The 16,218-nt window shown below is 43.0% G+C and overlaps 1 protein-coding gene across 1 annotated transcript in view; it reads left to right on the top strand.

The window, feature by feature from the left end:
- The window catches only part of VSTM4 (V-set and transmembrane domain containing 4), a gene marked incomplete at its 3' end in the record, with an annotated part of 44,071 nt that extends 30,604 nt beyond the window's left edge, over window positions 1-13,467 (top strand). Inside the window, exons 3-5 of the mRNA XM_008051961.2 lie at window positions 795-902; window positions 13,176-13,209; window positions 13,380-13,467. Coding sequence (XP_008050152.2) covers window positions 795-902; window positions 13,176-13,209; window positions 13,380-13,467 — 230 coding nt within the window. The remainder of the gene's footprint in view (window positions 1-794; window positions 903-13,175; window positions 13,210-13,379) is intronic.
- Window positions 13,468-16,218: the final 2,751 nt, after the last annotated feature.

The raw sequence follows: 16,218 nt of genomic DNA, 5'->3' as shown, positions 1-16,218 counted from the left end.
GTAGAGATGAGGTCTCGCCAAGTTGCCCAGGTGGGTCTCGAACCCGCGGGCTCAGACAGTTCACTCACCTCAGCCTCCCAAAGGTGTGGGATTACAGGCTGAGCCACCGAGCCTGGCTTGCTCGTTTTTCTAATTGAGTTGTTTGTTTATTTTTTACTGTTGGGTTTCGAGAGTTCTTTGTATACTAGTTGCCAGTCCTTTGTTGGATCTGTGGCTTACAGTGCTTTTCTCCCAGTCTGTAGCTTGACTTTTCATCTTTTTCATATGGTTGTTTACAGATCACAAGTTTTTAATTTTGATAAGATCAAACTTATCAGGTTTAACCTACATGATTGGTGCTTTTGGTGCCAAGTCTAAGAACTCTTTGCTTCGTCTTAGATCCTAATGACCTCCTTCTACGTTTTCTTCTAAAAGTCTTCTGGTTTATACTTTACATTTAGGCTTGTGGTTCATTTGAGTTAATTTTTGTATAACATGTAAGGTTTATTTAGGTTTGTTTTTTTTTGCCAATGGAAGTCCAGTTGCTCCAGCACCATTGATTAAAGAGGCCATTCTTCCGTCATTGAATTGCTTTTGCACTTTTGTCAAAAATCAATTGTGCATCCTTGTGTGAGTCTATTTCTGGGCTCTTATTCTGTTCATTGATCTATCTCTATCCCTCCACCAATACCACACTGCCTTGATTATGGTAGTACAGGGATTTTAAAAAATCCACTTTTTGACTGATTTTGTGCCAGTGCATTCCTCTTGCCACAGCCCCTGGGAGGTTGACCCCATGTGTCCTTGCCTTCCAGATCTCTACGTGTATGCTGTTCTTGTGTGCTGTGTGGGGATCCTCAGCATTCTGCTCTTCATGTTGGTCATCGTCTGGCAGTCTGTGTTTAACAAGAGGAAATCCAGAGGTAAGAAAACAGATAAGGTCATGTCTGGGAAGAGAGTGCAGCCCGACCACAGACAGGCGGAAGATGCTGGGCAAAGTATCACCTTGGTGGAAAAACACCATGAGTCAGGGATTATTTACCTGTGACTGGTGGACAAAAGTGAGCAGGAAGATGTGTTTCCCTTAGACTCTTCTAAAATACACTATGACCACTGTAGACATTGTTTAATATCCCCTCGTCTGCTCCAGAGGCCCCTTTCTGTTCGCTTTCTCTCCGAAGAGGCTGTGGAATCAGATGAGCCTGGGGCTAAATTTTGGCTATGCCCCTTAAAACTAAGGTTTTGGACAAGTTCCCGAAGCATTCTGAACATGGGTTTACTCACTTATGAAAGGAATAGATACTCCCTTTCTTAAATGGAATGTTCTCGTGAACACTGGCATGCAGGCTGGTGGCACCTCCTCCCCCTTTCTCTTCTCTCTTCCTTCTACTCTGAGCGTTCCCTTTATTCTCCTTTCTTGTCAGTGTTCATGTTTCCCCAAACTCTGTCCTTGGCCTCTTCTGCCTTATACTTTCTTCCTCAGGGGTTGTAGTTCTTGTGATTCTCATCTCCCTATGAACGCTATTTGCTTTCTCTCAATTCCCCACCTCTACCTTGACCTCGGTTTCGCATGTGCAGCAGCGTCTGTTGGAGGTCTCTTCTGAGAGTCCCTCCTTGCATTCTCCCTTCAGAATCTCCAAAACAGCCAACAGCCGGGATGCTGTTCCTCAGGATGGCCAGGGTAAGGGGGCTGAGCTCTGGAATTAGCCTGACTCTGGTTCGAATGGTGCCCCTCAAGGACTGCTGATGATTCATCTCTGTGCCCGCCTTCCTCATCTGAGACGTGGGTGAGACAGTCGTGTACCAATCATAGGATTGTTGTGAGGACTAAGTTACCAAAAAAAATAGATGCTCAAAGCCCTTAGCACATTCAGGCTCCCAGTAAATGTCCTGTATTTACATTGACATACTGTTCTAATTATGCATGACGATTGTCACTATTAGTCATCTTGAAAGTGTTAGATTCAGTTGCCATGGCTTGAGGGGCCAGTCCAGAAGGGACTCTGAACAGTGTTTCAGAGAGATTCTCCCCAGATGTGAGGGCAACGTTAGGGGACAAGGGAGGGAGTTTTCACTCTAGACCTTAAGGGATAAGGGGAGGAGTATAAGAGAGCTGCAGCTTTGGGAAAGGTGTCACCAATGGGGCCTTTGAAGAGGGACTCAGACACTGACAAACAAGGAATAAGCAAGGATGGAACCAGGGCCTTACATTCCTCAGCTTCTCTGTTCCAACAATCAGTTCTCCTCTGCTGCTGTCCTTGGTGCAGCCCACTAAACATCAGAGGGCAGGGGAGCATGAAGGTGTGGAGACCAGCCCTCAGGGGCCTTAACAGGGAGGGGCAGAGATCTGGAGGGGCATGACAACTCTGGCATACTCTGGCATACTCAGCAGTCAGTGATAGAGTGAGGCTGTAGCCCAGGCCATTCTCCTCTGGAGCCCGTGCCCTTCTGTTCTGTGCTGTCCTACAAAACCAGCTACAGAGCCTTCCCCCACAGTATTAGCTCACCTCATTAGTGGTAACCTAGCTTTCCCCTGACTACTTTTGTGAGTTCATGGCATGTTGCACATGTATGCTGGCTTGGGCCTCTCTTCAAGGGAGAGTTTGTAAGGCAGCGGCCATACATTTGAGCCATTCACCTTGGAATTTGGCCCAGGACAGATGCTTAGCACGTGGTGAACAAATGCTTTCCTCCCCCCCGCCCCCCGCAGCTGCTTTGCTCCCAACTGTTGTGTGGAAGCCACATAGGCAGTTTCCAAGCAGGGTGTGCTCCAACAGCACCTCTGCCTGGGTTCTGGGACATGATAGAGAGTCTGACTTAAGCTTCAGGCCCTGCTAGGCCCTAGGCAGGGTTGGAGAAACAAAGCAAGGCCAAGAAGGGCAGACTGGAGCACATGGGAGGACCTGGCATCCTCCTCCAGGCCTCAGAGAATGGCCCTGGTTCCATCCTTGCCTTCAGAGAATGGGGATTCTAGCTGCCTCTTACCCACTGGAGTAGACTCCAGAGAGCCTCATGTACACAGTGCCTGAAACCCCCCTCAGCTGTCCAGAGCTTTGTCTGAGCACCTATTGTGGGCCAAGCACATTGTTTGACTCCTCCAAGCTCTAATGTGAACCTGGATGATAGTCCATACCAGTCCCATTAGACAGAGAGCACAGCTGAGGAACTTGGTAAAATCCTGAAAAATCCTGAAACACAGGAGTGTCAGAGGTGAGGCCCAAGCCCCAACCTCATCCCAAGCCTCTTATATTTCTATTCAGGAAACTATGAGCCATCTGGGGGCTAACCTTGTCAAAAGAATGTTCCTTCAGCCTTCCATGGTTGAAGGTTGTTGCTGAGATTCTTCCTAAACAGCTGTAGCTGGTGCCTGAAGCTCCTGGGGAGCTTGACTTTGGTCTGTGTGATTCCCATCTGCAGACTCAGGTGGGTGCCCTGTAGCCCTAGCAGAGCAAGCCCTGCCCCAGACAGATTTTGCTTCTGATTGTCTGGGGCAGACCTGTAATACTGCATTTCTAGCCAGTTCTGCTGCTGTTGTGAAGTTGAACTTAGAGTAGCAAGGCCTTAGAACCAGCTCTTTTTAACCTCTTTTCCACCCATCATCTCCTTTTTACAACAAATATTTTGGAATAACCGCCCTAAGATTTTGAAATGAAATTCACAGAGGAGTTATACTACCTGTATCCCGAAATATATTTGATGCTCCAAAATTAAAGGGGAAATAAAAGGAAAGTAATTTATAACACAATAAGACAAATTTGAGTTTTGTGCTTCTTTTGAATAAATGTGAATTTCAGAGAAGGCAATAATTCTTTATATCTGACACTTGAAGTAAAGGCTAAATAAGACATGTTGTATATACGAAGATTCAGTATGAATATGACAGGGACAAGTAGAGACTGACACAGATGGGCCATGACTACTGGTGTCAGTGCCCCTTGAGGATGATATTCCTAAAATCTCAACTGTTGAAAAGGCTGCAGTCTACTCTTCAACTGCTTTTCACACCATTTAGACATTCGTTGTGTGTTAACATGGAGCAAAACCATACCTTGTGTTTATATGTAAAATGGATTTCACTCCAGTCCCTCATGAGCAGGGTTTTTTGTTTTTTTTTTCCTACATGGATGTCAGGAAGTTCATTCAAAGTTATGTGGGACAAGTCTTCATTTGTGGACTATCCTATGTATCACTGGATGTCCAGCATCTCTGCCACTGCCTAATAATGCTCAGATGTTGTCCCCAGTTAATGTGATATAAGTAACATCCGCTGAGACTTCCAGATTGTCTTTGGAGAGGGAAGATTACCCCCTCACCTGAAAACCATGAACTTTGAGCAGACTATTCCAAGTTCTGATATTCTGTACATTGAACTAGAGAAAACAAGCCTTCAGGGAGCCCCTGGAACAGGCCTAGAGGAGGGAGTCCTGGCACAAATGGGATGCTGTCCCTATGTGAGTCTTCTTCTGTCCTGATGCTCTCCTTGGGATGCAAGTGATTTTATCAAGTCCCTGTGTCCTAGCTGAGGAAGCAGAGGCATTCAGAGCAATGGTGAGTTGTCCAAATATTGCTCAGGGCTCCAAGTCTCCCCAGCCAGCTCCAAACATTCCACTGCAGGACCTCAATAGAAGCTCTCTGACCCTGTCACTGCTTCAGGGTAATTTGGGGGTGTTAACGCCCCTTGATGGTGCACAGGAAGGTGGCCCTAGGCTCAGAACAGTGGCATTGCAGAAGCAGATCTGCAGGTAGTTTCTTGTTGGGGAGGTCCAAGCTTCCAGTGAGGCCTTGGTTGCAAATCTTCCTAACCTTTTTTCTCAATGAAATTTAATAAATTTAATAACAAAAATGATGTGATGGAACAGAAGGGATCTGATAAATTTAGTCATGTTTTAAGTTGGTCAAAGACTTCTGATTCTGAAGATGTAACTAATAGCAGTTGCCTTTCTAATCTTAGAGCGAGCTAGAGAACACACACTGGAAATCTCAAAAAGTTCAAGGTGTCTATTTCTGATCATTCTGAAAGTGATAGCTTAAGATGACACTTATTTTCTCAAGATTCTGCAATCTGAGCTGGGCTTAGCTGGGTAGTTCTTCTGGAAGTGTCACCTGGAGTCACTCAGGTGTTGACTAGGACTAGAGATTCAGGGTGGTGCCTGGGGCCCACCTCTGAGATGGATGGAGTAGCAGGGCTGGTGGCATCTCTTTCTTCTCTGTCGTCTTACCAGCAGGGTAACCAGACCTTCCTACTTGATGACTACAGGCATGCCTAGACTGGACACTGACACGGTGTCACTCTCCCACATTCTATTGGTTAAAGCAAGTCATGAGGGCAGCCAAGTCTTAAGGGAGAGGAAGAATGGCAACTAATTTGTGGTATTCTTGAAGTCACCACTCAAAGAAGACTTTATTGCACTTTCCCACTGCAGACCCAATGGGAAACAAGGGATGCCCCTAGCTTTGGGAGGAGTAAGTGATACAGCCCAATCACTCCTGGAGACAGAGGCAAAATTGTGGCTGCTTGTGAGGCCTGAGGACTGGTGGTGCTGAGCCGTTACCCTGGCAACCAGTTAGTTTTCAAGGTGCATGCTCTGTTTGTATCTAAGCAGGGATGGGATGGAGTTGGGATGTGGAGACGGCAGCAATTCTAAAGTGGCAAGTTCCAGCAGGTGCCAGAGTGACAGCAGGGATAGGACACATACCCCCATGTGAGGCTGTGTCTCAGGAGGCTGCTCCTTTTACAGGGTGGCTACAGATGACCATGGCTGTCATTGGGAGCAGTCAAGCATTTGTGGGCCAAGCCACATGTGTCTAAAGAACTCACTGATCCTCAGAAATGATGTCACTAAAAACCAGCAACACTCGTACAACTCAAATATAGCATGCTCTCACTTTCAATCCACTGCACTATAACAAATTTACCTCATCTTAATTAATACATGTAAATACATATATCCAGTGCTTGGTTTGAAGAGGTTCCAGGCCTTACTAAGGACCCCCTTGTTATATTGATGGTTTCTAGATTTTCTATACAGTTGTGTTTATTGGGCCTGACTGTGTGTGGGAGAGCCCTTCTGCCCGTGTGGGGGCCATGGAACATCACAGTTTGCAGGCTGCTCACACACAAATGGACAAGAGAGATGAGCCTGGCACCTGCTCTCCAACTCCCCCAGCCACATTCATCAGGAAAGAGGACATCAGAGTAGTTGGCCTCACTCCTGATGCAACACCCAATGGGACCCTGATGTAAACCCAGCCCATCCCGGAAGCCAGGAGGCCGTAGACCTGCCCTTCTATGTTCTCAACCTTCCTGCTTCTCTGCTCTCATGCCAGGCTGCAGCTGCTTTGTGTCCAAGGGCTCTGAGTATTCATGTGAGCTGGAGTTAATTGCACCCATGTGTTGCTTGCCAATCACAAACATGTTTTCCACTTCCCCTCCCAAACTATGAATCTCTGTCTGTGCTCTTTGTTATGGCGTTGGTGCCCAGAACCTCATCCTAGGGCCTTTGCAGCTCTGAGTCACCCTGAAAAACACCAATCCTGATGGCCCAGGGCCCAGCCCCTGTTAGTGTGCTGGTGCCTCAAGCACACTGGTTTCCAAAGGCCTTTGCTTCTTTGGGAATTAGTCCAGACCTGGTGCCCCAGTAATCCCTCAATCTTCTGTGCCTGAGCTTTTAAAAGTGCAGTTTTTAAGACACATTAGAGTCAGGTCTGCCTGATTTGGTAGAACCATGACCACAGACAGGACTCTCTAAGGCTTGTTAAACACCCATAAACTTCCCTACCCATAAACTGACTGTTTCTGCTTCCCCCTGAAGATGAATCAAAGGGCCTGTGGCCTTTTCTTACAGAGGTACAAGGAAAGGGAGCTGGGGGCTACATCCTACTCACAGCCAGACTTTGGACAGTGTGGGCGAGGAGACTACAAAGATCAGAATGGGGTGGCCGTGGACTAAAAGGGGCTGAGGACGACCTGGGCCTTGGAGAGGACTAAGCGTTCGCAGCATGGAGTCAGACACCTGGACAACTACGAGGGAGATCTCTCTGGTCCTTCAGTGTGTGCTGGGAGGCTCGACTGGTTCTCTCAGCCCCCCTGAGCTCCTATCTTTCCTTTGTGGGGGTTCGTAAGCCTCTCCAGTGGCCTAATCAAAAGAGCACTGGACTTACAGCCTAGATTCAGGCTCCTTAATCTACAAAATGGGACTTCCGAAATCCCAAATAAATAAATTATGTTCTGAGCCCCCAAGTCTTCTCACTGTAAAATGGTGTCGAGGGTTCTTCTTATCTCTTGGGTCTATGGGTGATGTGCTGGGTGGCCGCCTGTCCTGGGTGTGGGCAGCTCCAGGCTACCTTCTCATGTGTGGGGTTCACCTTTACCAGCGGCACCCTTTCACGGTCGGAAGCCATGGTGGCCAATCCAACTGCTCAGGCATGTGAAGGCCCTTTGCCTGCTGCCCCACCAGAAATGCAGTATGAATCACAGATGTGCTCTGACTGTTTTTTAATAGTCACATTAAAAGGGAAACAAAAAGGTGAAATTAATTTTAATATTTTTATGTAACTTTTTATATTCAAAATATCATTCCAACAAGTGTCAATGTATAAAAGTTATAAATGAGATGTTACATTTCTTTTTCTTACTAAGGAGTGAAGTTACTTTTAATATCTTTTATTTAACCTACTACATCCAAAATACCATTCCAAAAAGTGTTAATATATAAAGATTATGAATGAAATACACCACACTCCTTTTTCCTACTAAGATTTTGTGATTTAATCATCTGGTGTGATTTCATACTTCCGGCACATCCCATTTTGGGTTCATCACTTTCAAAGAGCTTGACAGCCACCTGGGTCTCATGACTGGGACTCTAGACAGACAGCTTTATGTACTGGTGCTTTTCACTGAATGAATATGGCCACTAAATGGCTCTTTGTGCCAAGAGAACAGGAGGTAAAGAACTTGGTTCTCCTTCTCAGCTTCCCATTTGGTGACCAGAAGAGGTAGAACTGTCCTTATAATTGTTTTGGTAGGACTGTTTGCTGGAGGGCGCTCACTCTTGGGCCTTGCATGTTGAGGGCACAGGGCTGGAGGTAGGAAGGAGTGTACTCTGGTCCTGTTTCTCCTTACAGGCAGAGGCCACAGACTGTACTCTGAAGGAAGGGGTTGCTTTTCTAGACTGCAGGGGTCCCTGCCTATGCTTGGGCTGCAGGTAGTGGGGAGAGCACTATGATCCTTCCCTCTGCAAGTGCTCCTGGGCGCATACCATGTTCCAAGCACGGAAACCCTGTGTGGTGCCGGGGCTGCCACAGTTCTTGCCAAGAGCACTCGGTGAATAGAGAAGAAACATCCCTGGGTCCTATCCCAGGGTCTGTGCATGTCCTGGAGGTCAGAAGAGGATGAAAGACAGTAGAAGGTAGGATGGAGAGAGGGTTGTCTATGCCTCGGATGTCCCCACCCTGTTAAAGGCCTTGAAAGAATGGAGGGCACAGATGCCCCTACCCCAAATCACCCCACTTCGGGTGGCAGTGGTGATAGGGACAGGTCCAGATGAAGAAGACAAAGCCTTCAGGCTGTACATGCCAGCAGGGAGATTTGGCCATGGGATGAGCCTGTGAGCAGTGTGGTCCCAGCTGAGGAGGAGAAAGGGTAGAGGATGGCAGGGAGTGGCCCAGGGACTGCTGCTTCTTATCAAGAGAAGTGGGAAAAACAGGTCTTCCTTTCAGAGCCTTCAAACTTCCAAATATCATAAGACCACCATTTAAAAGAACTGCGCCTGAATTTTCATCTCTGCAGATGGCTGCTTTGTGTGGAGCCAAAGTCTCCAGATCAAGTGCTGGGTTGCAGACCATGGCCCGCAGTGAGGACTGGCTCCATTTTGCACCCTTTATTGGCTGCTTCTCTCCCCAGGCTCTCCCACCCACAGTGGGTTTCCTAGAATCATCTCCCACATAAACTCTTGGCACTTGAATGCTTGCTTTACGATTTCTGCTTCTGGGGAGTCCAACCTAAGTTAGATTAGAACAGTTATGTAATCAGCACTGATTATGCTTTGCATATTGAAAGGTGACTCTGAGTGAAGTCTGTTTCTCAGATACCTGTAAGCCTCCCCTTTGGTGTCAAAAGTAACTTTTAGTCCTATAGGTGATCCTTCTTTATTAATTGGACCATCGACCCTGCACCCCCCTGGCTAAGACTTCAGAATTGACAATCTCCAAGTGCTGGCAGAGGTATATCTTCTGTACCCTGACACTGCCGATTCTCGCTGGGCTCCTGGCCCTTCTTAGTCAGCTTCCGTGGGGAAGTTCCCCAGCTGCTCTCCTGCCCCTTAGTTCCTGACCCTCAAGCTGCTCACTGTGCTGACCCTAGACTAGACTTTCTAAAACACAGGTCAGCTCATGGGATTCTCTTGGATTGCAGTCCCAACTCTACCCAGCTCTAGCTGTGGCACAGTAGTGGGCTGGCCATATGCCTCTGAGACTCAATTTTTCCATCTGTAGGAGCCCTGACACCAGTAGCTTAGTGTCTCTGAGAATGGTGCAGAGTATAGTCGATCCTCCATATCTGCAATTTCTGTGTTTGCAGATTCAACTAACTGTAGCTGGAAAATAATTTTTTTAAATAAAAAATAACAACAATAACAAATGATACAAATAAAATAAATGCAGGATAACAACTATTTACATAGCATTTACATTGTATTATGTATTGTAAGTAATCTAGAGATGGTTTGGAGTATGCAAGGGGATGTGCATAGATTATATGCAAATACTATGATATTTTATGTTGAAGACTTGAACTTCTTTGGATTTTGGCATCCCAAAGGAGTTCTGGAATGAATCCTCAAAGATATCAAAAGATGACTGTAGTAGTTACAAGAGGACTCTGGAGTCAGACTGCCCACATTTGCCACTTCCCAGGTATATAGGTATCCTCGAGCTCCATTGCAAAGTACCACAGACTGGGTGGCTTTAACAGCAGAAATTTATTTTCTCACAGTTCTGGAGGCCAGAAGCCTGAGATCAAGGTATTGGCGGGGCTGATTTCTCCTGAGGCTTCGCTTGCAGATGGCCACCTTCTCCTTGTGTTTTCATGTTGTCTTCCCTTTGTGAATGTTGTGTCCTAATCTCTTCTTATAGGACACCAGTTATGTTGGTTTAGGGTCCACCCTAATAGCTTCATTTTAATGTAATTGCCTTTTTAGACCCTATCTCCAAATTCCGAGGTACTGTGGATTAGGCGTTGGATATATGAATTTTGGAGGGGATATAGTTCAACCCATAAAATAACACCAGCTGTGTGACCTAGGGAAAGTTTGTTAACCTCTCTGTTTCAATGTCCTCCACTGTAAAACAGAAGTAATGACAAGGTTATTATGAAGATTAAATTAAAGTACAAAGTTGTGGCTTGCAAACATTTTTGCTTGCATAATTTCTAAAATAATTTTTAAAACTATGCACTTTTAGTTTTTTGTTGACATCTAAAGTTTTTCATTACAAATATAAAATGTTGCAAGGATGTAATTTCCAGAGTATTACAAGTATTGACTTCTTAAAAATGAAGTGGTTACATTTCTTTTACATCTAAATGTCTTAAATCTAATTACCATCTTCATTTACTTTAAGACTTCATGAGAAAAAAAAAAGACCCTCTTGAAAAAGCATTAACTGTTAGAAATTTTATATGTTCTCTTTTTATCCTTGAACTTTTATCTTCAATCCACTTTCCCACAGAATTTTATCCTACTTTAATACTCATACATTTTTTGGTTTGAAAGTCTTTTGTTTTTTTATTTTTAATTAATTTTTCTTATTTTTAAAATGTGGGGTAAAATTCAGGATTAGGTATACAAGTAGTCATTGCACAGGTAAAGTTTGAGTCTCCCTTTGGTCTCCACTTTGCTCCCTCTCCCCAGCAATTTCAGGCTACAGCTAATCCCTTTTTTATAGTATTATGGTAAATGTTCAGGGTCCGCTTATGAGTGAGAATATGTGGTACTCAGTTCTTTGTTTCTGTGATAGATCACTAAGATTTATAGCCTTTTATTGGTCACCCTATTACACTCATCTGTAAGGTAACATTTGTATACAAATTTAAATTAACAAGTTTTTTTTATTTTCTTATTCCATATGTTCTTTAAGTGTTGAAGTTCTTTTTTAGAGTAAGCTGTTAATTTTATGCCATTAATAAGGTTTGGAAAATTTGTATAAAATTAAAATGACATAAATATATTACAATTTAAGATAAATAATTAATAGTCATAAAAACCAAATTCTATTGGAAATGCATTTTTATTGAAATAGATTTTTATATTTACTTCATATATCCTTATACAAATTTACTTAGAGATAAAATTCCCCTGAATTCTAGTCTTATTTTTTAAAATTGATGTTAGCTCTGAAATTCCTGGTTGATATTTAGAAAGGCAAGAACGGATGACATTTTCTTATATCATTCAATATTTTAAATGGCTCCCCAGTTATATGTCAAAATCACATAGTGATCTATCACTAAAAATGATTTGTAATGCTCTACCAGCTGATAACTGGGTTCAATCCTTATTCAATCCTTATGGAAAGCAAAATATTAGAAAAGGCCTCCCTTGTGGAAGGTTTAGTTGTCCAGACATCAGCCAATCTGCTTTCTTAACACACATATCAATTATTGTTTGGTGCCTCACTGACATTTCCCTGAAGAACAGGTCTCCAGAGTATAAATCTAGAGTGTGGGGTGTGCTTTGATTTTATGAATAGAAAAAGGTGATCTTGAAAGGAGAGAGGGAAAGGAACTTCAGTCAAATGACAAGACAATGAATTCTTAGGAAAGAATACCATTTAAGATGAGGAATTAGAAAATGGTTCCCTTAAACTGCTCTTCTGAAGAGTACCCAGGGATGTGCAAAGCTTAAAATATACGAAGTGTTCAATAAATACTAACTCTGGTTGTTGTTATTGTTGTTGAATCTGTATTATCTAGCATACAGTAGGTGCTCAGTAAATGGAATGCTGAAAGAGTTTAGGTATTAATGGGGACTAGACCAGCCCCTTCTCAAACTTAGATTCTCACATCCAGCTCTAGAACCTTCGTGGCTGCATTGCCTACCTTCATGAAAGATTACTGCAAATATAATAGCTCCCAACAAATATTTTATTTGCTCACAATTCTTTAGGTCAGCAATTGGGTTGGGCTTCATGGAGCAATTCCTTTGGTGGTCTCAGCTGGAGTTGTTCATGCAGCTGCAGTCGGCTGGTGGATCAACTGGGACCTGATTGCTTTAGGGCCTCAACTGGGATGACTGTTGTCTGCTGCACGTAGTCTCATCTTCCAATAGGCTCATCAGGCTTCCTCATGTGGTAGCAGAAGAGTTCCTCTTATTAGAGAGAGAGAGCAAATCCAAGAGCACAAATGCCTTTTATGTGTCTGCTTATGGCGCATTGGCTAATGTTCCCTTGAACAAAGCAAGTTATGTGACCAAATTCAGAGTCAGTGTAGGAAGGGGCTATACATGGGTGTGCAGGATACAAAGAGGTATGATTCATGGGGTCCCTTGATGTAACAATCTACCATACAACCTCGGGGTCCACCTGACTGTTTCAACTTTATTTCTATTTAAAGTAAATTCATTCCAAGCTTTAGATTGGATATTTGTTGGATTCAGTATCTAGGCATTCCTATTTTTCTCTACAGACCTATCATAGAAGAATGTTTTGCTTCAAGACTGTCTTTCCAAAGGCCCCTTTTTAGCCTTGGAAGAGTATTAATCAGAGAATGTAAACTCATTTTATACTGAGGAGCTTCTGAGTAGAGACTTGTTGTCCCATCTGGTTCCAAGAGTGCTCTCTTATGACTCAGGCAGAGCTCAAAAGTTGGGTGACTATTACTCCAGGATCCTTCAGGTTAGTATCCAACTCAATTTGTCTTGGCCAAAAATGAAAATTTGGGGTTATGTAACTAGGAAGACTGGAGTGTAGAACTTCATGCCTGGTCAGATGTAGGGCTGGAACAATATCAAGTCACTGTGGTGTCCATGTGATGGCTCTACTGTACTTCCCCAAAGAAAAGTATGCAAGCCCTGTGAGTTGGCTGGTATAGCACCAATAGCTGAACAACACCTGGGTCCCTGAATTTCCTGGTAATTCCTGGAGCATATATATCTAAAGTAGCATTTATTTACTATCTTCATTTATCTTTCCTTTCACAGCAAGACATTATTTGGTGAAAAGTCCTCAGAACAGGTAAGAATATTTTCTTCCTTTTTTACGAATGAAGTTTTTTTTTTGCTATTTTTCCTTATTTTTATAATACCAAGTAATTGGTTAAACTTGTATTTTTACCTAAGAGTCTGTATATTAGTCTACAAATAAGCTTAGAAATGTGTGTTCTGCATTCATTTGTGTGTTTTCAGATCCCACACTCTGGTTATCACCCCACAAGATGGTCCAGAGAGCATGTGGTTTATGGTGACCCAACATGCATTCTGGAAGAGGCTTGGTGTATGGTCCTGTAGGGCTGCTCTCTAGTTTAGGAAGGGGCTTGCAACTGATCTGAAGCACTTTGATACCTTCTGACCACAAACATTACTAATCCCCTTCACCAATGTTGATTTGTTCTATGCCCCACGTTTAGCTGGTGGCACCTCACAGGTAATGTAATAGTTATAGGAAATATTGCAAACTTTTTTTTTTTTGAGTTGGAGTCTCACTGTCACCCAGACTGGAGTGCGGTGGCCGCTCCGGCCACCGCAGCCACGACCTGCTGGGCTCTGGCGATCCTTCCGCCTCGCCTTCCAAGTAGCCAGAACTACAGGTGCACGCTACCATGCCTGGCTAATTTTTTTAATTTTCATTGTAGAGATGAGGTCTCGCCTGCCCAGGCGGGTCTTGAACCCGCAGGCTCAGGCAATCCACTCACCTCAGCCTCCCAAAGGCGCAGGATTACAGGCTGAGCCACCGAGCCTGGCTGCAAACTTTTAATGCATTTGAAAATTTGAGACTTCTGATATAGACAAGATGTCATAGGTCAATTTCTTCCTTTCTTCCTGCTCTTCTCTGCTAAACAAAACTATAAGCCCTGGAAATGACATAAGAGACAACCAAAGGAGGATTTTGAAAGGTAAAAAGAAGGTAAACTGGTTTGGAATCCCAATACTGGTGAAATAACACAGTTTCAAGGCATCTTGTATTTCTACATCCAGCGGCAGAAGGTGATTCAAACCTGTCTTTCCCCTGTTCCAACCTAACATCAGAAAGTTTTCAGGTAAGCATATTCCTTCCTTGTATCTAATAGGAGTTCCTCTGAAAACCTCAGGCAAGCCTGACATCACCAGAAAGAAGAATAAATTGGGGGCTCCTCCTACAATAAGCACTAGGTCAAGGACTCTCCTTTCCTGCAAGCCTGAGACTCCTCTCTGCAGCCAAGTGACAACAGATTAAAGGGAAGAGCCAGTAAGAGGTACCTAGACACAACAAGTGGCCCAGCAAGAAAACTTCTTTATCTCTACAGGCTTGAGTATTCCTTCCCCCACCAAGAAACATCCAGCTTGCCATTGTGGGGAAAACTTCTCCACTACTTCAGGCAGCACTGATGGGGCACAGTGGTACCAGGTTAACCAAGCAGACCAAGGTAATACTGTAAAGACTACTTTGAGGAATAAAAAGCCCACAGAAGCCAGCCAGGGTTGTGTGATAAACCTAAGCAAGGTGACTGCCTGTGAAAATAAAAGATTTAAATTGAACCCAGGACCTCCTAACAGATACTATCAAAAAATCACCATTATGCTAAACTTGAATGAGAAGAGTTAATTGACTAGATCAACACTGAGGGGAATCAGGAGTTAAAATTATCTGACAAGAATTTTAAAGCAGTTACCATAATTATAAATTCTCTTAAATGACAAAACTTAAATTTTCTTAAATGAGAAAATCTCAGCCAATGAAGAGAAAACATTTTTTAAAAACAACTAAAAATTATAGACTAAAAAGTATAAAAACAGAAATAAAAACTCACTTCTTGGGTTCAATAGTAGAGTAGAGATGTCAGTGGACAGTTAGTGAACTTGAGGATATATGAACAGAATTTGACTATTTGAACCACAGAGGAAAAATAGACTGAAAACAAATGAAAAATCAACAGTTCTCAAGAACAAAAAATGAATAGTACTGCAGGGTAAAATATCCAACATTCTATCATCAGAGTTCCAGAAGGAAAGGAGAAACAGAGTGGGGCTAAGAGAGCATTGGAAGAAATAATGACTGAAAAATCCCCAAATTTGGCAACAGATAACTACCTATAGGTTTAAGAAACTGAGTGAATGCCAACGAAGATAAATCCAATGAAATCTACATGAAGACACATCATAATTATACAGAAGACAGATTTGAATGACAGTTCATTTCATCTCTAAATCCATGAAGAGCAGAAAAAAGTGGCACATTTTTAAACACTGAAAGAAAAGAACTGTCAGCCACAAATTCCGTATCTAGCAAAACTATCCTACAGGAATCAAGAGAAATAAAACCGTTTTAAACCGAAGGAAAACTAAAAGAAGTTGTCATTGGCAGACCTACTTTAAAATAATAACGAAAATAAATTACTGACAAAGAGAAAACAATCTTGGAGCATTAGGAAGGATGAAGGAACAGTGGAAAGGGCAGAAATATGAATCCAGACAGTAGACTATTCTTTACATCAATAGCTATGAGTTTTAAAAATAATATTTGATGATTGAAACAAAAATTATAAAGTCATTTGATGCTCAAGATAATGATATTAAAAATGAGGAAGATAAAATGGCCTAAATAGAAGTCACTTCACTCAATGTGATGGAATGTTAGTAGACTATGGTAAATCACATAAATATATTGTAGTGCTCAAAACAACCATTAAAATAACTCTGCAAAAGAGAGTATACACAAAAATATATTCAAGTAATATAAATAACAGAGAATTGAAAACCATAGGGAACAAATAGAAAGCAAATAATAAGAAGGCAGACTTAATTGCTAACATACCATTCATTTTTAAATGGAAGTGGTATACCAATCAAATCCCAGAGACTGGCAGAGTGGATTTAAAAAATTGACCCAACTATATTCTATTTACAAGAAATTATTTTCACACACAGTGATACATGTGGATTAAAAGTAAAAGGATGGATGGGAGATGCAGCAAGATGGCGACGGGGCAACCCGGCATCTGAAGCCCTCTGCAAGGGAGATCTGCAGTGGGTCTCTGACTCTTGCCCC

This window comes from Carlito syrichta, unplaced genomic scaffold, assembly GCF_000164805.1.
Source record: "Carlito syrichta isolate Samal-C Ts95f unplaced genomic scaffold, Tarsius_syrichta-2.0.1 Scaffold247529, whole genome shotgun sequence".
Taxonomy (NCBI): domain Eukaryota; kingdom Metazoa; phylum Chordata; class Mammalia; order Primates; family Tarsiidae; genus Carlito; species Carlito syrichta.
Note: the sequence above shows the minus strand (reverse complement) of the source record. Positions and strands in the feature narration are given on the sequence as shown.